At 34.9% G+C, this 26,550-nt stretch overlaps 2 protein-coding genes across 2 annotated transcripts; both read right to left on the bottom strand.

The window, feature by feature from the left end:
- Positions 1 to 125: 125 nt before the first annotated feature.
- On the bottom strand, positions 126 to 26,550 carry LOC150103855 (haloacid dehalogenase-like hydrolase domain-containing protein 3). The gene is made up of 2 exons (XM_090397154.1): positions 26,300 to 26,550; positions 126 to 982 (listed from the first exon to the last, which is right to left on the bottom strand). Exon 2 carries the CDS (start codon positions 952 to 954, stop codon positions 208 to 210), a length of 747 nt encoding a protein of 248 aa, XP_090253280.1. The 5' UTR covers positions 955 to 982; positions 26,300 to 26,550; the 3' UTR covers positions 126 to 207.
- LOC150103856 (haloacid dehalogenase-like hydrolase domain-containing protein 3) lies at positions 12,269 to 26,396 on the bottom strand. Its single transcript, XM_090397077.1, has 2 exons — positions 26,289 to 26,396; positions 12,269 to 13,088 (listed from the first exon to the last, which is right to left on the bottom strand). Exon 2 carries the CDS (start codon positions 13,052 to 13,054, stop codon positions 12,269 to 12,271), a length of 786 nt encoding a protein of 261 aa, XP_090253203.1. The 5' UTR covers positions 13,055 to 13,088; positions 26,289 to 26,396.

Below are 26,550 nucleotides of genomic sequence, written 5' to 3' on the forward strand. Positions count from 1 at the left end.
TAAAATAATAAAGTTTTTTTTTGTAAAACTTCAGAATATAATTTATTGAGAAGAACAAAAAAAAATATTCTTGTTTACATTACAGAGTCTCTGGACTCTGTAATGTAAACAGAGTCCCTAAATATCCCTAAAACAAAATAAGATTCATAAAACCTTTCAAAATGTATGAAATATTCATAAAACACCATTCATGACTTTTGCAGGTGATTATTTTTTTTTATCTACATGTATGATTATGTCAGTGAAGTTGGATACCATATTCTCTGATGGTATTTGTTTGTTTTTTGCAATACTTTCAACAAGTTCCTTCTCTAACAGAAGAAGTGCATTCCATCCTGCTTCTCTGGCTGCAAAATAATCTAGTTCAACATTGTCTCCAATGTGGAGGGCATTTTCTGCTTTTAGTTTTAAATTCTTAACACAGTGCAAAGCCATATCAAAAATTTGCCGACTAGGTTTCTCACATTTCACAGCATAAGAAGTTAGAATAAAACTGAAATATTTTTGTAATGAAACATCAGTTAAAATTGTTTCTAAACGATCATCAAAGTTTGAAATAACACCTAAGAGTATGCCTGATGCTTGTAATTTTTGCAGCGTGCCATGGACACCTGGAACAACATTCCAGCATGTTTTTTTACTATAGTCTTTATACAACTGTGAAGCAACTGCTGCAAGATCATTATTACCTGAATAACCAGCTGTTTTGAATGTCTGCTTGACTAATTCTGTCCACCACCACTCTGATGTTAAGCCAGTTGTTGCCCCGAAAGCAGGATGTGCTTTGCTTAAAAATGTCCAAACTTGCTTGAATGCTTCTTGGAGAGTTGATGGATTAGATTCAATTCCATACAGTTTGGCTGTATTGGCATACTGTTCACCTACAGGTAATTTTAGTTTCAGAAGTGTGTTGGTAACATCAAATGTAACAAGAGAAAACCGAACCGAAGTCATCACAGCAAGAATAAAAATGTCTTATATGCTGAAAGAAATAGATATTAAATTATTAATATTTTTATTAAACTTAATCAGTACATTTAAATTTGCCTGACATTTATAAGCAAAAATAAAACAATTATAACATCAAGATTGCGTTTAAAGTTAAGGGAAGGTTTATGATGATGTATTCATCCCTTCCTCTGGAAGAATTCCACTCTTCACTACTTAGCATGAAACAAAGCTGTCTTCGTTTCCTAACCTCTAGGGATTCACTCTTCTCCTATCATATATTAAAAATCTGTTTTTATATCTGTCGTATAAGATCCCACCAACTTATGTTTCTAGGCCAAGGAATATTCCAGAAATTAAGGGCTTTCCTAATAATTTCATTTTTATGATAAAAAATATTATCATTTAGTGCCATCTCCGCATAAAAAGATACATAAATATTAATGAAAGTGATAGACCCTATGAAATGTCAATGAGCCCACTTGTATTCTCCCTGCTTTGTGCAGAGAGGATACAAAACAATCATAGTTACAACACTGCTATTACCATTAAAAATACAGACTAAAAATGAAATTAATATATATCAGAGCAATGTTTTTTTGAAATGTCACAAAAGAACACCTGGGAGTTTATAGCAATTTTGTTGACATTTGGAAAAATAATTTGAAACGTTCACATTATTTTTCCAAGTAATTAAATAAGTTAAGTCTCGATTATAAATATTACAATAAACTGCTGTAAGTGAAAACAATAATGGGAATTCCTGAGACTTAAGTCCATTTCTTTGTCTTGTGAAAACAGTGATGGTCTGGGAATGCAATGATTGTAGGCTAAAATTTTTCTCTTACCATAATTTATTTCACTGGCTACACAAATATTCTATTTTTGGAGGAAGGGGAGATGTTGGCAGCTTGAAAAGTTAGTATAAAAGTTTACAACAAATATAATTTGTCAAGTGAAAAGCATGGCAAAGGAATCCCCTTTGCCATGCTTTTCACTTGACAAATTAGTCAGCATACTACAAGTCACTTGCAGTATGCTGAATTTTTTTTTTTCAAGTGATTATATACACCTTTTGTTAAATCATGGCTTAGAGAGTGGGTGAGATTTGGAATGGAACAGGGAATGAAGGCCTTTGTGAGTGTGAAGATAATTTCTGTGACTCTCTCTCAGAACAGGCATTTGGATCAGAAGCATGGAAGCAGTAGTATGATTAGAGGAAGGATGAACAGAAGTTCTGGAGGGTGTCCTACTCGGTTCTTTGTAGTACCAGAGGACAGGAGATTGGGAGTGACTGGATGGAAGGCATCTGTAAGAGAGGAAACTTGCACAAGATTGTGATCTGAATTATTTAGAGCAGCAGTGATATTTAGAGTATATCTAGAAGGGGAAGTGATTAAGAAAAGATGAATGGTATTGGGAGAGGATTATCAGGTATTCAGATTGGTAGTTGTATGATTTGCATTAGGTCAATGCTTAATGGAAATTATTGTCATCAGACTTCCATCGAGTCAAGAAACTCATTGTAGGAGGTCCCACTTTTACTCCTCATTCCCTTGTTCATAGCACTTCTAGGAACTGCCTTTTGTTCTCCTGTATACAGCCATTCTATGAAAAATATCATCCACATTAATCTGGTATTATCCCTTACAAGTTATGTCTCGATCATGTTCTCCCCCCCATCCACTAAGCTCCGCAATTTACATTCTCTCAATCTGTCTTCATACTCAACATGAAGCTGACCTGAAACTGACTTAGTCAATTGTCTCTGAATCCTTTCCAACACTTTATCCTTTTTGAAAAACAGGCAACTAAATCCATGCACAGTAATCCATATGCAGTCTGACCAAAGCCTTGCAATGGAATCATCACATCCTTACTTTTACATGTCTGTGTTCTCTGCATCATTGCCATAATCCAATGTGCTGTCCTCACAATTTTAGCAAAATGTCTCTGAAATTTTAGGTTCCTATCCACCAATGCAACTACCATCCAACCTCATCTGTTCCTGATTACCTCAAGATCATTCATCTCCTCCACCTCTTCTAAGATATCCTTGCCACACATACACCAATCTCATACTCTGCCTCCCATTTGAAATCTTACACTTTGCTACAATGAACTGGTATCTCTACTTACCTGGTATATTCAAGTCCTGCTGCAAGGCTACATCTATTCTACTCCTCATAGTTCTCCCTGACTTTGCATCATCACCTGCAAACAACTGCATGCCACCATGCAAGTGCTTACCAATGTCATTTACAAAAAAAAAAAAAAAAAACAGCTCCAATACAAACCCCTTTGAAGCACCACTAGCGACTTTCCTGTTGTGGGATATCACCCCACATAGATAACGTGTTAATACTCATCACACAGTCAATCTACCATCCAACCCCATCTGTTCCAATTTAATTACCAGCTTGTCATGTTGCAATTTATTGAAGGCTTTTGCAAAATCTAAATATACTGGCCTGGTTGGCCAAGTTGAGTGGTTAACATATCCACTCTCCAGCCAAAGGGTTTGAATCCCGTGGTGGAGATGGAGAGTTGTAGAGTAGGTGCCCTCCCTCAATGAGTCTTGGACTCCCTGGAGGTGTCAAATAATAATAATAATACTGTGTATGCAACCCCCCCACACCAGTCCAATGCATTTGTCACCTCATTATAATAAGTAAGCAGATTACTAAAACCTGATCTTCCTTTACCAAACCAATGCTGTCCATCAAAGAGAATTCTGCTACTGTCAACCTAGTTCTGAATCTGGTCCTTGCTTACTTCTCTAGCACCTTGACCACAACTCCAGATAAGCAGATCATCGTATATTTCAGAGTCTTAGTCTTATTTCCCCCCCCCCTTCATGAAGTTGAACAAGTTTGACCTCTTTCCTCTCCTTTGGAACTTGGGCCAATCTAACACTCATATTAAAGAGGTAAGTTACTTAGGAAGATGACGTCACCATTTGAATAGCTGAATTGCAGAAATTTGAGCTTCGTGGATAAGAAGGTAAATAGGTCAGAGTAATTTTTGAAATTTGGAGAGCAGTAAATACAGCAGATGATTGTAACTGAACTGGGCAAGGTAACTTAGCCAGAGGATAAAAGAAGGATTCAAAATTTAGCATTCTCTGGAAACCAGTGTCTGATCTAAGAAAGGCACAGGTGTCAATGTTGTGCTCTTCTGGTAAAAGAAATCACACAGTATGTAATTTGGACACTGAAGGCAGACTGTAGCTACAATTTGGGCTTAGTCAAGATTAGGAGATCTGGTCTAGATTTCTGTAAGTGACAGTATACATTATTTATGTTGGCATTTATGCCACAGATTAACATGAAAAAAACAGATGTGAAAGTGATTATTTATAGTGATTTTATCATGTTTTGTATAGTTTGTTTCATGCCTCACTTAGGTTTGTGAGTAAGATTTATTTTAATCACAATGATGCTCTCATTGTTTTGATTAGGTAACCGAGGAAAGCAGAGTAAGGACATGCAGAGAAAAGATACTCTTGGACATGCACATACAGAGAGTGACATCTCCTTTTCATAGCATAGCTTCGACAGTGCCTTCCGCATACTACTCAAACCCCTCCCCCCACTCACACACAACAGGCACACAATCTGACAGAATGTGTAGCAGTGAGTGCTAGCTGACTGCAAAGTCTCCTGACTCATTTGATGGGGTCAGGCCTAGGTACTATGTCATGGCCAAATTGCAGTGCCATCTAAGTGCTGTATGCTCAAAATGGAGTATGTTGAATATGCCCTGGAAGGGTATTATTCACACACTGCATTTAGAAGAGGGGGGATGGGGAATGGCTTGGTTTATTTTTATTTGCAGCTGAAGCAATTCATACTATGAAACTAGTGTATTATGTTTGCTTAATTTCATGTGTTCAAAGCCAGTTTGCCTACTGGGGGTAGTGGGGGAAAATAAACCAGAACCCCTACTCTAGATATTAAACAAGGCATGTGCCACTTCAAAACTCCAATTAGCACAAAAATACATATTAAAATGTTGTATAATAATATTATTTAAGTCAAGGGATATTACATCCCATATTGTTTCATAGCCGAATAAGAAACTCAAAGAGTTTCATGCCGAAGATAGTAAATATGTAAAGTTCGGAGAGTCCAAGCGTAAGCAAATACCTGGATAGTGTTACAACTGACCCTTTAGGGAGTGCAACACTGAGGAAATGAAGCCTTTGGCTCTTCATATAATTAATAAGTTATATAATAAAATAAATATGCAATTGAAATATTTATATAGTTCTTTATTTTACTCAGAAAAATCAGATTTTCAATATAATATAATATAATAAGTTGAAAAACATTATTAATAAAGTAATTAGATATATCTGACTTAGAAAATAATTTGTGTTAATACACTTTAATAAGTTTAATAGCCATGATTTCTATAGACATATTTCATAAGAATTATCTGGCAAATTGAAGATAAGTCAGCACCTCATGATGCTATAATTTTTTTTTTTTAAATATGAACTTATAAAAGTGCTGATTTTTCTCATGTACCCTTAACATAACAGGGAAAGAGGAGAAAATCAAAGAAAGAACATAGTGGGCAGAGACTGTGCATCATGAGGGAGGAATTGAATCTCACAATTCAAAAGATGAAAGAAGATGAAATTCCAAATCCCCTGGAATAGATGGTATACAGATAGAACTCATAAGGAATATAGGTGAAAAAGGTATGGAAGTGTTATGGCAAATTATTAACGGAATTTATGAAGGACAAGAATTACCAGAGGAGTTTAGAAGATCAATTTTTATCCTCATTCCAAAAAAGACGGGAGTTTTAGACCTTAACAATTTTAGAACGATAAGTCTTATAACTCGCACAGCAAAAATTCTGGTGCAAATAATTTTAGAGAGAATTAGGAATAAAATAGAAAAAGAAATGAGGAACAGTTTGGATTCAGAACCAACAGAGGAACTAGAGAGGCTATACCTTGTCTAAGAATTATTGGGGAGAAAACACTAAACCATGGTGGAAAGTTGTTTTTGGGATTTCTAGATTTTGAAAAGGCATTTGATACAGTGAAACATGAAAGGCTTTTTGACATTCTAGAAAATGCTGATATTGACACTTATGACTTGTAAATTTTAAAGAGATTATATTGGTCACAAATAGCATCAGTATGTGTAAATGGGACCCTAGGGACCCTGTAACCCCTAGAGAGCGCGTCCCCCGGGTGGCGGATAGGGGGAGCCCACTATGTGTGTGTGTGTATATATATATATGGTGGGGTGGTCCGAATATACTGAATAAGGACTCGTGGACCAACAGGGCCATAAGGGGCAATCATCTTGATTGTAAGGGAAGCGGCACTCCCATGGACCCCTAGCTGGATCTATCCTCTCCTTCTTCTACTTTGAGGAAGACCCACTTACTTTAATCTTTGCTATAAGGCCTTATCAGCCAACTCTTCTTACTTTATGACCCTTGTGCTATTAGAGTACTCGAGGGCCATGGGGTCTTTCAAAATGTTTCATGTTTCAAAAATTGAAACATTTGTTTATAAAACTAGACTATTGAATGACACAAATGTACAATGGCTATATGAACAAAGAATTAACCAGTATCTAGATAAAATAAAACAAAATGAAGAAATAGAAATAGAATGGCTTAATATAAAAACGATACTAAATGCAGCAGCAAACGAAAGCTTAGGAAAGACCAAAAAATTCAATAAAAGAAAAAAACTGAAGATCTGGGATGATACAATCAAAGAAATAATCAAAAAGAAAAAAGAAGCCTATCACAAATGGTTAAGCAGTAAAAGATTAGAAGATGAAATAGAATATAAAAGAATAAGAGCCATAGCTAAAAGAGAAGTCAGAAAAAGACAGAGAATCATGGAATAAATTTGTTTCTAACTTAGAACATGATTTATATAAAATAAGACCCAATGTATATAAGATTTTGAAACACCTAAATGCAGATACCAAAGAAAACATAAAATTAAACACTGAATTGAAATTAGAAGAATTTCTAAATTACTACACAGAACAGTGGACAGACAAATATTTTAAAAAAGACAACTGGCAAACAATTAACGAAAATGAAAAGGAAATAACTGAAGAAGAATTAGAAATCAGCCTGAAAGAAACAAGAAATGGAAAATCACCTGGAGAAGATAAGCTAGGTTCAGAACTATATAAATATGCAAGAACAAGATTCAAAGGAAGACTCATTATTTTTAAATAAAACTTACTCAACTGGTATCCCCCCAATAGAATGGAAAAAAGCAATTGTGATTCCTATCTTTAAGAAAGGTAATAGAGATGACCCTAAAAACTATAGAGGTATCAGTATACTAAATTCACGTTACAAAACATACAGCAGAATCTTAAATAACAAACTAATGAAATATTCCGAAAACTTTATTCTAGAGGTACAAAATGGATTTAGAAAAGGACGATCATGTATAGACCCAGCCTTCTGCCTAAAATTAATAATAGAGAAAAGAAGAGAATATAATTTAGAAACACATATTGCATTTATTGACTTTGAAAAAGCATTTGACAAAGTTAAAGGAAACATACTATTTAACATATTAAAAGAAAGACAAATACCAAATAATATCCTAAAAGCTGTCACAAGTATATATATGAAAATAATCAAATACAAATAAGATTAAATCATGAGCTATCATATACAAGAGAGATAAACCAAGGGTTCTGACAGGGATGTCCCCTCTCAGCAACTCTTTTTAATATCTACTTAAATGAAATAATAATAAAATGGAGTAAAAATTTACATCAAGGAATTAAACTTTCACCTACAGTTAACTTAAACACTCTCCTCTTTGCAGACGACCAAATAATAATTACAAATTCTGAAGATAACTTACAGAAAGCTATTTTAAATCTAAATGAGATATCCAAAGATTATGGTATGATAATATCAACAGAAAAATTAAAAACTATGACCTTTAAAGGACAAGATCCAGCAAGAACTAAAATAGTATTAGATAACAAGATCTTAGAATAGGTGAATTCATTTAACTACCTAGGATGTATGATCACTTATGAAATTGAAAAAGATATAAACCAAACCAAACCTAGTTCAAAAACAAACCAGGCTAAAAGTATACAATACATTAGCCCTACCGGTCTTAATGTATGGAAGCGAAATCTGGACAATAAAACAAAAAGACAAACAAAGATTAACAACAGCAGAAATGAAGTTTATGAGAAAAACTGCAAAGTATACCCTATTTGATCACAAAAGAAATGAAGATATTATGAAAGAATTAAACCAAGAACCAGTAATTGAAAAAATTAAAATATATAAACATAGATGGATGGAACACGTTCAAAGAATGAAAACAGAAAGATTACCAAAACAAGCCTTAAAGTACAAGCCATTAGGAAAAAGAAAACCAGGACGTCCTCTTAAACAATTCAACGATGACTTCTAAGGCCGGAACAGGCCATACTAGGCCTAAATCCTTGATACGTATGATGATGATGATGATGTGTAAATGGAGAGGAAACAGGAGAATTCCCGGTGGAGAGAGGAGTCAGACAAGGATGCAAGTTATCACCATTATTGTTTAATTTTTATAGTGAACAAAATGTTTAGAGAGGCACTTGAGGATGTAGAAGAAGGAATAAAAATAAACAGAAGAATCATTAATAACTTAAGATATGTGGATGATGTAGTAGTGATGGCAGAAAGTGAAAATGGGTTACAACAAATTATTCAAAGAATTGAAAACTCTTGTAAAGAGTATGGACTAAGAATTAACACAAAAAAGACCAAGATAATGATAATGGGTAGAAAAATAGGAGATAATGTAAAAATAAGATGTGGAGGAAAGATTTTAGAAGTGGAAAGATTTCAATATTTAGGTAGCTGGATCTCAGAGAAAGGAACTTCAGAGTTGGACATTAGAAATAGAATAGGCAAAGCTAAATCGGCATTTATGGAAATAAAGAGAATTTTAATAAACAAGAACACGAAAATAGGCGTTAGAATTGGAATAGTTAAAGCAACAGTTTGGAGTATTGCAAGTTATGGAAGTGAGTCATGGACACTAAGAAAGAGAGATATGGAAAGAATTAATGCATTGGAAATGTGGTGTTATAGAAAGATGGAAAAGATTAGCTATACAGAAAGAATATCAAATCAAGAGGTTTTAAGACGAGTTGGGATGGAAAGAACACTGTTAAAGAATATTATGCAAAGAAAGACTAGATTTGCAGGACATCTTCTGAGAGGTTCTTCAGTACACCTGACAAGAACTATATTACAAGGGAAAGTTGAGGGGAAGAGAAGACGTGGAAGACCAACTAGAGAGTGGTTTAATGACATCGTGGAATGGACTGGTTTAAGAATGATGGAAGCGACAGACAGAGAGAAATGGAGAAGAGCTGCTCATCTGCTGCAACCCTCTTGCTAGAGGATGCTACCAGACGACGACGACCCTTAACATTCAGATAAATCTGAATATATATAATTTAATAAAATAGAAATTTCAAAAGTGTGTTTTTCATTTGAGAAAAAAAAAATCAATAAAGATTTTAAGATAAAAATCATTAAAATCAACACAATAAAAAAAAAGAAAAAATGTTCTTTAGAAATATACATGTGGAATTCAACATTGATAATTGTTACAGTTGTAAATATAGAATGAATGCAATAAATGAAATACAGTCAAATATCATATATAAATATATAAGTATATAATTATAAATCTTTGAACCAAAGGAATGTTTTCAGGAATAAAAAACAAAAATTTTCACTTAGTAAAAATCAGGTACCTATACAAAAAAGAATAAATAATATTAAAATAGGATGTTTGTAAAAATAGATAAATTAAATGCAATTTGATTGCATCTAATTTATATCATTATATATTACTAATATAACAGTACTAAGTGATTCCTTAATCTGGATAATTCATATTTTGATAAATGCTATGATGTATTGGAATCAGGCCCGGCTGGTGGCGTGTGAAAAGTGTGCAATATATACAGGCGCTGCAGAAGAAAAGGCACAAAAAATGTCAAAAAATATGAGATAAGAGTTTAAATGAACAACGAATGGTACATATAATTATGAATGTACATCGGTTGTGTCCCTTCAGATCTTCCCGGAAACGAACAAATAAATTCTGAAATTGTATCCTGGACCCAATTATATCACTGTAATTTTTTTATTAAAATTTACGAAAATATACCTAAAATAGTTGTTCTGTGTTTTTCGATGTATCATAAATCAACTTATGATTAATTGTTGAGCTCTATGTAAAAAAAAATTATAAGCAAGACTAATCCGTAGGTAACATTATACTGTAAAGCGGTTTTCATTTGTTTTTCATTTCCTGTTTTATTCAAACTTTATTAAAAAAAAAAAAAAAACTTTTTTCGAAAGGTGCCGAACATTAATCGCACACACAAGAAAAATACTAGGTGCTGGTTCTGATTGGAATATATATATTCTACCATTTGTAAAAGAACGTGTCATATTATTATGCACCATATTCACAGGGAAACGGGGAGAGTCAGGGTGGACGGGGAAAAACTTTATGAAACATGCGCGTGTTGAATTCAGAAGTGAATGTGTAAGCGGACAACCACAAATTGAGATGGCCTGGGATGGGTGGAAAGAGTTTAGATGTGAAGAAAGTTGTAGAATTGGTGGTAATATAGAGGAAGTGACAGGGGAAGGTATTGAAGAGTCACATCGCAGGAGTGATGTTCTTAGGACTTGTAGAAGGAGTAACGATTTATTATGTTTATTCACTAATGCTAGAAGTATTCGAAATAAGGGGAACGAAATTGTTGCTTTGCTCGAGTCTGTTCGCCCCAAAATTGTTGGTATAAGTGAGACGTGGTTAGATGACGATGACATCCTGACAAGAATAGAGATGAACGGATATGATATTTTTTGTGAAAATAGACAGGGAAGAAAGGGAGGAGGAGTACTGTTAATGATAGTAGATGAGTTGTGCCCATCTAAGGTGGAATTGCAAGGTGCAAATAGTGGTCACGGTTTTGAGGCCGTATGGTATGAGGTAGAAGTTAACAGGATGAAATATTTAGTTGGGTGTTACTATAGACCTGGTAATATGGAGGGTGATGAGAAGGAAATGTATAGGCAAATTGGCTAGCTAGCAAGAAACGAGTTATCATTATGGGCGACTTTAATTATGGTAATATAGACTGGAAGCAAGAGACTGCATCTGGGGGGTAAAGAAAATGAATTTTTGGAGTTTTTGAAATAATTACCTTAGGCAGCATGTAATGGAGGCACATTCAAATCCAATTATATTAAAATTGGATTTGATCATCTCATCAGATGATGTTATTATAAATGAGGTGTCAAATCTTCCACCAGTTGGTGAGAGTGACCATGAGGTGATCACGTGCAGGGTGACCAGTCATTCGAGGATGTCTGTTAGAAAGGGATATATGTGGAATTATAAGACTGGTAATTACTGACTTGTAGAAGTCAATGATTACCAGTCAAAATCAAACATTGACTTGTAGAAGTAAGGATGTTATGGTTCCTTTGTATAAGGCTTTGATCAGGCCACATATGGATTACTGTGCACAGATCTGGTCACCTGGTTTTCAAAAAGATGAAATTGCGTTGGAAAAAGTTTAAAGGCGATTGACTAAGGTGGTTTCTGGTCTCTGGAATGTAGAGTATGAAGACAGATTGACAAAATGCAATTTGCAGAAATTGGTGGATAGAAGGAGGAGGGGGGGGGGGGGATATGATTGAGACATATAAGCTGTTAAGTGGTTATTACCAGATTAACGTCAGGGAGGTTTTGCACAGAATGGGTGAGGATAGCAGGAGAACAAGAGGTCATTCCTGAAAGCTGTATAAGGAGGGTGTGAGCAAGGGAGTGAGGAGCAGGTTTTTTGCATGGAGAGTGGTGAGTGATTGGAATGCTTTGCCCAGAGAGTGTGGTGTGTGCAGAGACAGTGAATACATTCATGGCACAGTATGATAAACTGTGTGTATAACAGTGGACCTCCCACGATGAGGCTTTGACTCCATGGAGGTTTTTATAATAATAATAATAATAATATTCTATTATTATTGAAAATAGTACAATGAAAAGAATATCAATTTTTGATCTGTATAAAAAATAAGAAATCTACATGGATGGCAAATGATACACTATAAGCAGAATCTCACTTGCAGCATTTTGCGTAAAGTCTGTTATATATTTTCATATTAATAAATTTTAGCATATGGATTTCAGTAACAACAAAAACAAAATGCACTTTGTATTTTTATCAAATAGCAAAATATATTCTTGCAGCTATTAATAATGTTAAGCTGTATGTACTGAAGTATTATTAGATGAATAATCAATATTTTCCAATAAAATATGATCTGCCACTTCACCGATGCTGAATACTACATCATTGGTTGGTAAGCAATAGCCTGTTTCATTATGAGAATCATGATCACTTAGTACAAGTATTGCATTCCAACCTGCTCTTTTTGCTGCAAGATAGTCAAGTTTAAAATTGTCTCCAATATGAACAGCATCTGTGGAATTAACTGGTAGGTGTACTTTTTGCAAAGCAGAATTGAAAATTTTTGAACTAGGTTTCTCACATTTTTCAATGTACGAAGCAATGACAAAACTAAAATAATGCCTCAATCCAACATCCTGAAGAAGAGTTTCTAAAGTATCATCAAAATTAGAAATAATGCCCAATATCACACCTGATTTTTGCAGTCTCTGTAGAAGGATGTGGGTTCCAGGTGCAACATACCAACATTCTTTTGTGCTGTAATCTTTACACATGCAACATGTAATTTTTGCAATTTGTTCATCACTAACATGGATATACCCAGCATCTCTAAATGTTTTATGAACTACTTTTTGCCAAAACATGTACGGAGTCAACCCTTTTGTTGCACCAAAAATTGGATGCGACTCACTCAAAAGTTTCCAACTCTCTTTATATGCTCTGGAGAGATTCTGAGGATTGGCATCAATTCCAAACAGTTTGGCTGTTTTAGCATAATGTTCTCCTGCAGGAGCTCTATATTTCAGAAGTGTATTAGTGACATCAAATGTCGCCAACATAAACCGACTAACAGCCATTACAAAATGTAATAGAAATGATGAAAATATATTCCTGAAAGGAGAAAGAAAAACATTAATATAAGTGCATGCCAATCATATAAATGTTTCACGATGTTAATAATGAATTCTCAGTGTTTCAAAAACTAAGTACACAACACATTCTGAGAATAGACATCAGCCATTAATTCAGATATATTATTTTTTAAAGATATCAATGTCTTTTAAATGGCACTATTTTAAGCTCAAAATCTTTTATTCTTCTTTAGTGATTAGCTGCATGGCATATCTGAAATGTTATCCATCACTGTATACTTTCTGCTTTTACATTCTTCAAAGAAACTTCTCGGTAAGAATATTATAATGAATTTACAATATAGACAAAATTAAGTCATCACAGGAGAAGCTCAGTAGAACCAGTCTGACTCACACACCATATATGTTGATGTATAAGACAATATTTGCAGTTAAAAAAAAAAAAAAATTCTGACACAAAGGGTAATGCTCTGGGTATAAAATCTGAACCTTTGAATTCAGCAATGCAGAACATTATTCAGTGATGGTAGAGAGGAGAGGAAGAAATGCTGCAGGAGGATAAGAATGAAAGAGTCAAAGCCATGGTTTTAGATTCAAAGCAAAGACATGGTGTTTTAAGAAAGGAGCATTTTTATTAAAATATATTAATACACATACTGGTCGCTGAATTAGAAACTTTTATTTAATACCATGTAGGACTTCCTTTAGCCCAAAATATAGCATATATGCAATTTGGCATATTTTTCACAAGGTGTTGGATTGCATCTATGGCTATAACATACCTGCATTCACCAGACAGTACTGTAACTGGCTCAGACTTGACAGAAGAGGACTTTGCTCCTGGATCTATTTTTTCTAACATGTCCCATACATTCTCAATGGGGTTCATATCTGGCCTTTGTAAGGGCCAGGGAAGATGGTGAAAGTTATCATCATGCTGGCTGAACCACTACTGAACAATTCTTGTGTGATGGACAGTAGCATTGTCATCCATGAAACAACTGTCACATGCAAATCCATCATGCAATGCTGACTTTTTCAAGTCAGCATTGCAGGATGGATTTGATCAGGACTAATGTTAAGATATTCCTTGGAGGACACCAGACATTCCAGCAATATCAGGTAACCTGTTCCATACACCAACAGCACATGCCCTACACCAAGACATCACCTCTACAACCTTGAATTGTGTTGACAAGGCAAGCTAGGTTGATCAACAACCTCTCATGTAAGGGGTCAACATAAAAAAAAAAGCTGGGTTCATTGCTTCATGGGGCTCACACCAAACTCTGCCTATTATCAGTATAGAACAAGGTGACCGTGACTCGTTGGACCACATGACTTTTTTTCAGTCTGACAACATCAGTCACAGTGTTCTCACACAACTGTAGATAAACTTTCCAGTTCTTTGCAGAATTTAGTAGTTTCCGTATAGGCGTGCAACTCTGCCAATACCAATCTTCTTCAATTCCCTGAGCATAGTTCGATGAGATATGGGTTAGAAACAGCCTTCATTAAATGCTTTGGTCAACTGCTGCACACAGAAAGTTCTGCTTGTCCATACAAGCCTTTGCAGTCAACTATAATTTTATTCCTGACAGACTGACTGTATTAGGACCACAGTTATGTCTCTTAGAGAAGCAATGTGGGCTATTTTTCCACTGATTAAGTATCCAGGATATCTCACTTTTTGAGAAATCAGTCAGCTCTGCTGTTTTCAAAATCATGACTCCGGCTACACCAGTACACACACAATAAATCCTTCATAGAACTCTGAAAGATTCTTTGTTTTTCTTACTGTGATCAACACTATTGATAATTACTGATCAGCAGCATTCTTAAATACTTGCCTAGAACAGATGGTTCTGACACACATGACCAAGTATAGTATTTTGCATATACATTTCACTTATGCAGTGTGTTTTGCATATACGCTGCATAAGTGAAGTTTACATACATCTGCATAAAGGTTTCTAATCCAGTGGCCGATATGTGTATGTATAAACCATTTTTAGGGTAATTGCTGTTTCACTTTTATATTATGTTAATTTACATGTTAATATACTAATTATTTTGTATACAAATATTTGTATTTGATAAATGTATTTAGCATGGTCAGCACATAGTGTTTTCATTTAAATCCTAATAACACCATATTGGTGTGTCACATGAATTTTAATATATGAAAACAAAGATTATTATAAACATGCCAAACAGTTTTACTGATTGATAGGGAGTAGGTAAGGCCATTTTAGCCCTATCTAACTTTCACAGACTGAGTGGGGAGTTCAATCTCCACTGGTAGCCAATCAGAGATAGCTAGCATCATGTTGGAGGCTTAATGGATTTTTTACAACACTCAAAAAGAATTAAAATAGAATTTAATACTTCCTATATTTCGTCCTAGTTCCCACACATCTACGGGGATTACAAAAACAATTAATGTAACATATACACAAATAACAAACAATACTAAGCCCAACCACGTGGGTGACACTAAAGTCCTATCTAGGTAGAGCGCCCTCTAAGGGCAGTAGTAGGTGGCCTGGAATGTAAGGTGGGAACTCTGGTGATGAGTTTCCTAAATTCCTGCTATGTGACAAGGTGGGAACTCTGGTGATGAGTGTTTCCGATTTGATTTAGGAAACACTCATCACCAGAGTTCCCACCTTACATTCCAGGCCACCTACTACTGCCCTTAGCGGGCGCTCTACCTAGATAGACTTTAGTGTCACCCACGTGGTTTGGCTTAGTATTGTTTGTTATTTGTGTATATGTTACATTAATTGTTTTTGTAATCCCCGTAGATGTCCTAGTGACTAGGACGAAATATAGGAAGTATTAAATTCTATTTTAATTCTTTTTGAGTGTTGTAAAAAATTCATTAAGCCTCCAACATGATGTCCTCACAGCACTTAAGCCTCTACACACATAGAGATAGCTAGCCCAAGGCTATCACTAATGAAGTGGAAGCAAGGGAAGAGACAGCTCAACAAGTGCTGCCAACTTGTGATCCCTAACACATTATATTTAATATCTGAAATAGTGTGGGTTCTACAGTCGATTTTCTTGAGCTTATGGGATGAAAAACCCAAGTTTCCAGGAGGAAAAACCACTTGCCAGTGCCAGAGATCGACTAACTCAGGAACCGATTGAAAAAAGGCTTTGGAAAAATTTCCTCTAGTTACTGACTAGATTTGAAAATAAGTCTTCCTTCATGCGATCAAGTGCCGTGGTGTGCAAACACCACATCCATTGAGCTACACAGGCTCTTTTTCAAAAAACAAATCAGCTAATGCCTTTTATTCCCATATAGAGAGTAGGCAAAGCTGTTTTAGCCCTACCTAACTTTTGGAGACTAAGTGGGGTAATTCAATCTCCACTGATAGCTTACAGACAAGAATGGTTTAAAAAAGAAAAAGGAGAATATGAGAGGAGATTGGCCAATCAGGTCAAGGCTAATTCAAAGGAATTTTTCTGCTATGTGACAAGCAAAAGGAAAAATAATTATGACAGTTTGATGCTGGTAGATAGTTATGGTAGCAGAATAACCATAACAAATGATATAGTGGAATTATTTAACAAACATTTCATCAATGTATATTGTAAGGGTGTGAATGATGCTGTGCAACACGTAAAAGGGAGGCAAGAATAAGGAGAATTAAAAGTGAAAGAATCCGAGGTGTATCAAGTGTTGCTTGGGTTAGATATTAATAAGGCTGTGGGAATGGATGACATATCACCATGTATTTTTAGAGAACGTGCAAAATTGTTAGCAATGTCCTTGTCATTTAATGAAAGTCTTGCAGCTATGAAGATTCCTAAGGAGTGGAAAGAAGGCAAAATAATCTCTCTCTCTCTCCACAAGCACAGTTTGAGAACAGAAGTTTCTAATTATAGACTGTCTGTATATCTGCAATTGTTATCAAAGTGTTGGAAAATTCAGTTAGAAATGGAATACAGGATTGGGTTGATCTACATAAAATTCTCTATGATGGTCAGCATGGATATGTGAAGAGCAGGTCTTGTTTTAGTAATCTGCTTATGTTTTATGATAAGGTGATGGATGTGTTGGATAAGGGAGAGTCATATATACAGTGATATTCTTGAACTTTGCAAAAGCATTTGATAGATTATCACATGATATGTTGATGTACAAGCTGAAGAGGATAGGAATAGTTTATTGGTTAGATGGATCGGAGATTGGCTCTCTGAACAATACCAGCAACTTGTGTATGACAGAGCCGTGTCTCAGAAAAGGCAGATGACCAATGGTGTGCCTCAGAGTTCTGTTCTTGGGCCCAACTGTTTAATTTATTTGTTAATGATATTTCATGTGGATTGACTGGGGATTTTCAAATGTTTGCCGATGATGCAAAGTTGGGTAGAATTATCAGGAGTAGTGCTGATGTTAATTCTCTAGAGGAAGATTTGAATAGACTTTTAGCTTGGACAAATGTTTAGTTGCAATTTTAATATTAAAAAAATGCAAGGTGTTACACTTTGGGATACCCAGACATAAGGTTATATACTGTATTGATGGAGCTGTACTTCAGGAAGTGGATGAGATTTGGGATCCTGAATTGATGGTAGACAGTGGACCGAAGTTTCAGGAGCACATAGCATTGCAGTTATGATAAAAAGTAAATTGACATGTAGGGATGAGGAAATGATGGTGCCTCTATATAAGGCAGTGGTCAGACTACATATGTACTATTATGGTCACATTTGGTTACCTAGTTTTCATTATGATGTGGAAACACTAGAGAGGGTCCAAAGATGAAGTGATGTCAGGACTATGGAGTGTTGGTTATGAAGAGCATTTGAGAGAATGTGGATTACCAAGATTGGTGGATAGGAGGAAAAGAGGAGATATGATAGAAACCTTCAAGTTAGTTAAGGGATTCTATCGAATTAATATGGAAGAAATTATAAAAAAGAGTGGATGTTAAGATGGTAATAACAACAGATCATCCCTGGAAGTTGTATAAAGATATGGTGAAAAAGGGTGTGAGGAGAAGGGTTTTATGTGTGTGGAGAGTTGTCAGTGAGTGAAATGCATTGCCTGAATACATTGTGAGTACAGGTAGTGTAAATAACTTCAAAGCTCATTATGACAGACATGTTGCTGGTTGAGTGGGTCTCTCACAATGAGTCTGTTGACTCCATGGAGGTAACCAAATAGTAATAATATAAATGGTATTTTTTGTTTTGCTTTGTGTGATGAAATCAAGGACAGTATTTTAAATTTGTGTCAAAACTATGCCTGCAGCATTAATTTTAGTCATCTTTGTCACAACATTCCCTGCTGTACTCTGATCTAGAATAATATATATATATATATGTGTGTGTGTGTGTGTGTGATCATTAGTTACATTGACTCGGTGATTAGATATGTTCATCTTTTTTTGACTGACTGAAACCGAGAAAATAGATAAGTTAATTTAATGGAGCACACAACATGTTTCATCAAAACGACTTCTTTAGGTGTGGTAACATTTAAATCAAATTAAAAAAAACATAAAAACACTGTGCCATTATAATAACAGACGTAAACTGAAGTTAAGTTGAATTGCCGTTCAAGTCCATTCTGTAGTTCTATTGTTGTGCAAATGCGAGCATATGAGTTCATGCATATGCCAGTATTATCTAATGGCAGAACTATGCGAGTCAGGTAGACTACAACTGAGGTTGCTGTTGATGTGAGAAGGGTCTAGTACAATTTCTTTGGACACAACTATGTGCTGTTCCACTTCATCGTGACAAATATAAACATTTGATTTTGCGTTCCAATCTACTCTGTGTTGATGGCCTTCATTATTTGTGTTCACTGAAAATAAGACATGACTTGAGAGTGTGCTTGCGCTAATTGTATTGTATGAAATGTCTCTCTGATGTTTCTCTAGCCGTAAGAGGATTAACTTCTCAGTCTGGTCATAGTATGGCCTCCCACAATCACATATTATTTTATATACACCGGGGAACTGAAGATGGTTATGAGCTTGTTTCAGGTGGCTTAGAACTGACCTTAGTTTTGGAAGAGTTGAAAAACACATTTTTATATAAAATTTTTTCAAAATTCTTCCTAGTTTCCGGGAGAGCGAGCTGATGTACAGTAAAGAAATATAACCCCTGGGGTTGTTAGGGCACAGGTATAGTTGCCTCTTAATGCTTTTGGAACAGTATCCATTATTTAAGAAAGTTCTTTCTAGATATTTTAGTTCTTCTTCATCAGGCAATACTGAGCAAGCATGGTGAGACAATGTGAAAATGATACCTAACTTTTATGTAGGATAGTGATGTGAGGATGCATGTAGGTACTATCCATTTGTGTTGATTTCCTGAAGATCGAGATCTGTAAAGAATCAGACATCTTAGTAAGCTTCATGTCTAGAAATGAAAGGGAACCATTTTCTTCGATCTAGACGGTAAATTTTATGTCTCGGTGGAAGTTGTTTAAATGATTTAGGAAGATGTGAAGATTCTCTACACCATGGGAGCATGGTGTAGAGAAAAATGTTACTTTAGAGATGACTTTTTCCTTGAAATCTTTGAAGAAAATGTTGGCCAGTATTGGAGACAAGAGGCTACCCATAGCTTAGTCCTTTTTTGTTTATAAATTTTCTCTTCGAACTTAAAATACTCCAAACTAATACAGTGTGAGAGGAGAGCAAAAATCTTTTTAGAATTCTTGTTTTTAAAATGCTGAGAACATCTTACATTGGAACATTTGTAAAAAGTGCCACAACATCAAAGCTCGCCATAATATCAGAATTCTTCAGCTTTATATCTTTGATTTTAGAAGCGAAGTCCATTGAATTTTTAATGTAAGAGGAAGATTTGTAAGGAGGATTCTAGATATTTTGATAATCTATATGTCGGTGAATCAATACTATCAATTAATGGTCTGAGCAGATAATTTGCTTTATGCACCTTTGGAAGGCCGTATAATCTTGGAATAAGTGGATGTAAGGACTGAAGAAAAAGACCTGTGTTTCTTGGAAGTTTCGTTGTCATCTTAAGCAGATTGTTTGTTCGTTATGTATCTTTCTTGTTGGATCTCAGTCTAGTTCAGAGTAGGTATCTGATTCTAGTAATGTCAGGATTTTTTCGTGATAAACTGTTTCATTTAGTAGGACCGTTACATTGCCCTTGTCTGCTTCGAGGATAATAATATCTCTATTCCTGTTAAGTTTTTTTGATAGCTAGTCTTTCACCAGGAGAAATGTTGTCGACTGGTGTTTTTGCATTGTTGATCGCAAATATTGCTTCCATATGAAGTAAATTTGCATTGACATTTTCTTTACCATACATCAGCTCACTCTCCCGGAAACTAGGAAGAATTTTGAAAAATTTAATATAAAAACGTGTTTTTCAACTCTTCCGAAACTAAGGTCAGTTCAAAGCCACCCAAAACAAGCTCATAACCATCTTCAGTTCCCCGGTGTATATAAAATAATATGTGATTGTGGGAGGCCATACTATGACCAGACTGAGAAGTCAATCCTCCTATGGCTAGAGGAACATCAGAGAGACATTTCATACAATAGAATCAGAGCAAGCACACTCTCAAATCACATCTTATTTTCAGTGAACACAAACGATGAAGGCTGCCAACATGGAGGAGATTGGAACGCAACATCAAACATTTATATTTGTTACGATGAAGTAGAACAGCACATAGTTGTGTCCAAAGAAATTGTACTAGACCCTTATCACATCAACAGCAACCTCAGTTATAGTCTACCTGACTTGCATAGTTCTGCCATTAGATAATACTGGCATATGCGTGAACATACGCTCGCATTTGCACAACAGTAGAACTACTGAACGGAGTATAAAGACAATTCAAGCTTAACTTCAGTTTACAAGTCTGTTATTATAATGGCACAGTGTTTTTATGGATTTTTAATTTGGTTTAAATGTTCCCACACCTAAAGAAGCCGTTTTGATGAAACATGTTGTGTGCTCCATTAAATTAACTTATCTATTTTCTCGGTTTCAGTCAGAAAATAAAAGATGAATGAATATATATATATATATATAGAGAGAGAGAGAGAGAAAGAGGGGTCGTCAATGGCAAGGGTAGTCAAGTTCAAGGCATAATTCAAAATTTGGCGGTGGGGAGAGCAGTTAAACTCAGAAATATACTATTTTCAGATTTTTCTAATCTGCTAACAGAAAATGCCACCTTATCTCACATCTGCATGAAATTTCATCTTTATAGACTCAGCACATCAGTACCATGGGAAGCTTAATCCCAAATTTTTTTTGAGTCAGTTCCATCCTCTGATAAGTAGGACAACAGCCTCACATCAGATAATAAAGACCATGCATTACCTAAAGACTAAACAGGTTTTATAGTGCAAAGAAAATTTTCAATGCATGACAAGAAGAGAGAAAAAATTAGGGATCACCCTGGAACTTACTTACATAGGAGTGCAGATGACAAGGGTATCAGAACTAGATTTTTGCTTGGAGAGTGGTGAAGGGATGGAATGGATTGCTAGAGGTTAGGTGAGAGTGCTAGGTCAGTGAATGAGTTCAAGAAGTATGGTGTATTATTGTGTGAATAATGGAATTCCTGACAAATATGTGAGAATAAGAGAAATGTATAAAGGAAGTAAGTTTTGTTATTGTACAGCAAACATCAGAATATGTTGAGATAAAGACTGGTGTGAAATGTCTGGATTACTTTTGATATAATTATTGATTACATTATGAGAAAAGTTACATGAATATGTAACTACAGCAATATAAGGAGAGGAATAAAATGGAAGATCTAGATTATACACATGACATAGTTTTCATATCATCAAAGCACACTGATATATAAGAAAAATTGGAAGCATTATATAAAACAGTTGAAAAAATTGAACTTTTTGAATATATGAATATAATAAAAGTTCTTAAATTGAACAGCATATGCCAGAAAGAAATTAAAAATTGACCATATGCATTAGAAGTTAAAAATTTTACATATTTGGGAGCTAATGTTGAGATTGAAAGCAGAGGAAAATACTGCTCAGTATTAGAAAATTGAATAACATATAGAAACCATCCAGATATTATAATAAAACCAAAATTAAGATCTTCAGTAATGTTAAAAGGCTATGGATCAGAAACATGGAAACTGAAATTTTAAAAAAAATCAATCAATAAATAAAAAAACGAAAAGCTAAATTAAAAAGTTTAAAAATAAAGTGCTAAAATAGTAAAAATTGCTTTATAAGAAATAATTAAATTTTTATAATTAAAAATCAAATAGAAAAAAAAAAATCCAGCATATCACTTTGTGATATGCTGGATTTATGTCAGGATGGTACTTGCTGAATATGTCACTCATATTCAGCAGGTGCCATCCTGACATAATTCTTCTCCAGTTCTTGCCCACGTGATTATGGAAAAGTACTTCCATTTACAATTCCCACAATATGAAGAATAGCTAGCTACAAGAGTTATTGTTTCATCAGAAAGAAATCAGAAGAATCCTGAATCTGCTTTGATACCAACAAGTCCTTTAGTCTTTCCTCCAAAAAATCCTCCAATTTACCAGGTGATGAAATTAATCCCCCATCTAAAGACAATAACAAACACTTATACCCATTGCAGGATTTAAACCTACAGCCTGCTGGTTGGACAATGATTACACTAATCCTCTCAGCCAACAAGGCCATTAAATATGTCTGTTCCAGAATCTTAAATTTTTCATCCAGAAAAACAAAAACTAGTGCCAAAACAACATATTAGTAACCACCAATAGCATGACACTGACTTCATAACTTTTATTGCTGTAATTCAAAACACCCGACTCAACCAAACTGCAATTTCTGCTGCCTCTTTGTTATTATTATTCAAGACCTCAATGGCATCACAAGACTCACTGAAGGAGGCCCATTTTAGAAAACAAAATCTATCATACTATTCCTAAAATGCATCCACTGTGTACAGTCTTACCAAATAATAATATCAGAAATGTACAGAGTTATTCGGTGATACATTCCATGGTCCCAGCATCCTCCATGCAAAAAACCAATTCTCATCCTCTTTACCAGTTTTACTCATACTTTTGCAACTTTCAGGAATGGCCCTTGTCCATGTTCCTTCCTCTTGTCCTGCAATATGAAGCATCTCCTCAGTGTTAATCCTGTAAATACTTCTCAGTGTTAGTTATGAAGGTAGGAGGAGAGGAAGACTACAGAGTTTGTATGCCCTATCTGCTTTCTTTGGCAGATAGAAGACAAAGGGAGACAAACTCTGTAGTGTACCTCTCCTCCTACCTTCATAACTAAAACTGCACAATTCTGATATTATTTTTATCTGCCCCTGTACCCATTCCAAGGTTTATTTACTTTATCCTCCTCAAATACTAGTGACCAGATTTGAGCACAATAATCCAGATGTGGTCTCATCAGGACTTTATACAACAGAATCACAACTCATATATATGATTGACATCCTCAGTATTACAGAGTCCTCTAGGTTACCTTTACTAGTTTGTGATGTGTCCCCTAAACCTCAAAATTATGTCAACCACCACCACCACAAGCCCTTGCGCCTCTTCCAATTCTTTAAGTATAGTTCCACCAACAGAGTATGCAACTTTCCACCATTGGATACCATATTTCAAGACATTACATTTAGTTGCATTAAAGTGACATTCTTATACATTCATTGATCTGTCCAGCTTATTCAAGGAGGATTTGAATAAGCTAGACAGATGGATGAATATAAGGATGTCGCTTTAATGCAACAAAATGTAATATCTTGAAATATGGTATCCAATGGTGGAAAGTTGCATACTCTGTTGGTGGAACTATACTTAAAGAACTGGAAGAGGCAAGAGTTTGTGGTGGTGGTTGACATAATTTTGAAGTTTAGGGGGACGCATCACAAACCTAGTAAAGGTAACCCAGAGGACTGCAATACTGAGGATGTCAAGCATATATAAGAGTTGCCAAGGGTCACAACATCAGTGCTATTACTAATAATCCTTCCAAGCTTCACATCATCTGCAAACAAATGAACATTTTTCTGTAATCCAGCTCTTTACTGTTGTAATGGTATATGTAGTGAAGTGTGGAAATTAGCCAATATTCGATCTATTCCTAAACAAATCTCTGCCCCAAAACAGCTAATAAACAATCATATGAATTCTGTTACTGTTGAACAAGGAATCTTGCTTATGTCACCCACCTATCATTTGAAAAATGTCTTGGAAAAGTTGGAAGAAACTTAGTTGATTATTCTTAATACCTCTCCAGCATTTCATTGAGTTTGGCACAAAGGCCTATTAAGTAGCTCCTTATGATTTATCTTGTGCAAATGGGATACTAGCATTGTGTCATCTGTCACTGAACATTGATGAGGTGGTGAGTGATCTTTGACTTCAAACTTTGAAACTAATACCAAGGCTGTTTAACCACTCTCTTCCCATATATTCATGACCAGTTAAGTGCAAATCTAATCCTCAGTTCGGTTGATGAACATACACTGCATTCTTCTTTCTCATTTGATAAATCTTATACTATACACATCAACAAAATGTTTAGATCTTCTACAATCCTATATTCTGAACTCTAAACCATTTTTCAGCAGGGTGTGTGTGGGGGGGAAGTCTGACAAATTTGTTAAAAAATAAAAATAAAAAAAAAGGCAAGATCGAGTTTTGAAAGTTTTTGAACAAAACTTTCAAAACTCAATCTCCCCCCCCCCTCAGAAAGTACTTTTCTTCCAGTTGTGTTCCTGACAACACCCAAATCTGTAGACAAGATGAGACTTCTCTTCTTTTCTTAGCATTTCACAACAAGAAGAGAGAGAGAAAACCTTAAAGCAAACAACTGTTAACTACATAAAATTACAATCCTGTCCAGCAAATAAAAACCGTTCTCATTATTTAGGACAGTGCTCTAACAGTTTCCTAAAAATCTTGGACTCTTAATACAGAGACAGCAATTAGGTTGTTTAATGACCTTTTGCATCAGCTGATTATACTCTTTCATATATTCAGTTTCTGACATACATTACCTGCAGATATTTTCATGGTTACTGCTCATCAGAACTGGCATTGGCAACCTGCTACAGAACCTGCATCAGCTACTGAAAATCTTCATGGTTCAACTCCATACTCAAAGAATAATTTTTTTTCTTCTTCATTCATTCTGTCTGCTATTCTACTTTGAAAACCCTTCCCTCTTGAACATTTACTGAAGAGTATAACCTGCAGATATTCAATATTACCAAGTATCCAATATTATCAATATTATCTATCCATCATATTAATGTATTACAGATGTTGAATCACTTCTTCTGTTTGTAATTAAAAAATAAATATATAAATAATTCATGATGCCAAAGATGTCAACTTGCTTTCAGATTTCAATGCAAAGGATTTACTCTAATTGTTACGATATATATATATATATATATATATATATATATCAACTATGCATGAAAGGTACCATCAGCAAACAGCTGATACTTGAAGAAATCAGTAGTGAATTAAACTTCTTTTTTTTTTTAGAGAAATGTGTGTCATGTATCCTAGGAAAATGAATAATACTTAGAACACATGGTTAGCAAATAAAGATTTATCCCTTCTAATCTTTTGCTTCATATTACATAGGCATCATCAGAAAGAATATAATAAGTAAAAAAAAAAGCATCTTTTTTAGAATCGATGATAAATATCAACTTTCAAAACCTAAATCAACTTAACGATTTGTCATTCCTTCCCTTAAAAGGACATCAAATCAGACAGCACAAGTTTATCAGAAATTTAATCTGAGTGCATTTTTAAAAAAACTGCCTTGCCTTCCCTTCCCTTCAACCAAGGACTGATTACCTCTTCTATCCTTACCTGGTGTTTACTGTTTTTTTTTCCCCTTAATGTACCAAATACTTAGAATCTGATAAATCAGATTATAAGTATTAGATTCATCCCATGCGACTTATATTATCTACATACATTATCTGCAGATATTTTCATGGTTACTGCTCATCAGAACTGGCATTGGCAACCTGCATCAGCTACTGAAAATCTTCATGGTTCAACTCCATACTCAAAGAATATAATACTTATATACTATCACTTATGTAATAATAAAAGCAGAACACGAGATTAATGAAAGGAAGCGATGTCCATAGTTATGATCAGATGTGCAACTCATTTCTAATGAAATAAAGTTACAAATCAAAATTACCAGATAATTACAAGTACCTTTCGTTTACCTGATTAAAGAGTCACGAATTGCGATGTATTGTCAATTGTGAACGTCGCATACAACAGCAATCTTTTTTTCCAAGATTTCGAATATTCACAGAAAACTTCAAAATATAACTTTTTGGAGGAAGAAAAAGCTTTTTATCGTCAGCTATATTGAGGTTACTTCGATTATACTGACCAGTGCAACAACATTTGTAAACAGATCTTGTAAAGATTAAACTACTAACTCAACCTTTCATCAAATCAATAACTCTGA

Source organism: Typopeltis vanoorti, chromosome 8 (genome assembly GCF_054136105.1).
Source record: "Typopeltis vanoorti isolate ZY-2024b chromosome 8, IOZ_Tvanoo_1.0, whole genome shotgun sequence".
NCBI classification, from domain to species: domain Eukaryota; kingdom Metazoa; phylum Arthropoda; class Arachnida; order Uropygi; family Thelyphonidae; genus Typopeltis; species Typopeltis vanoorti.

What these genes read in the sequence shown, in the direction of transcription:
- LOC150103855 (XM_090397154.1), bottom strand. Translation starts at nt 954, where the DNA reads ATGACTTCGGTTCGGTTTTCTCTTGTTACATTTGATGTTACCAACACA.
- LOC150103856 (XM_090397077.1), bottom strand. Translation starts at nt 13,054, where the DNA reads ATGGCTGTTAGTCGGTTTATGTTGGCGACATTTGATGTCACTAATACA.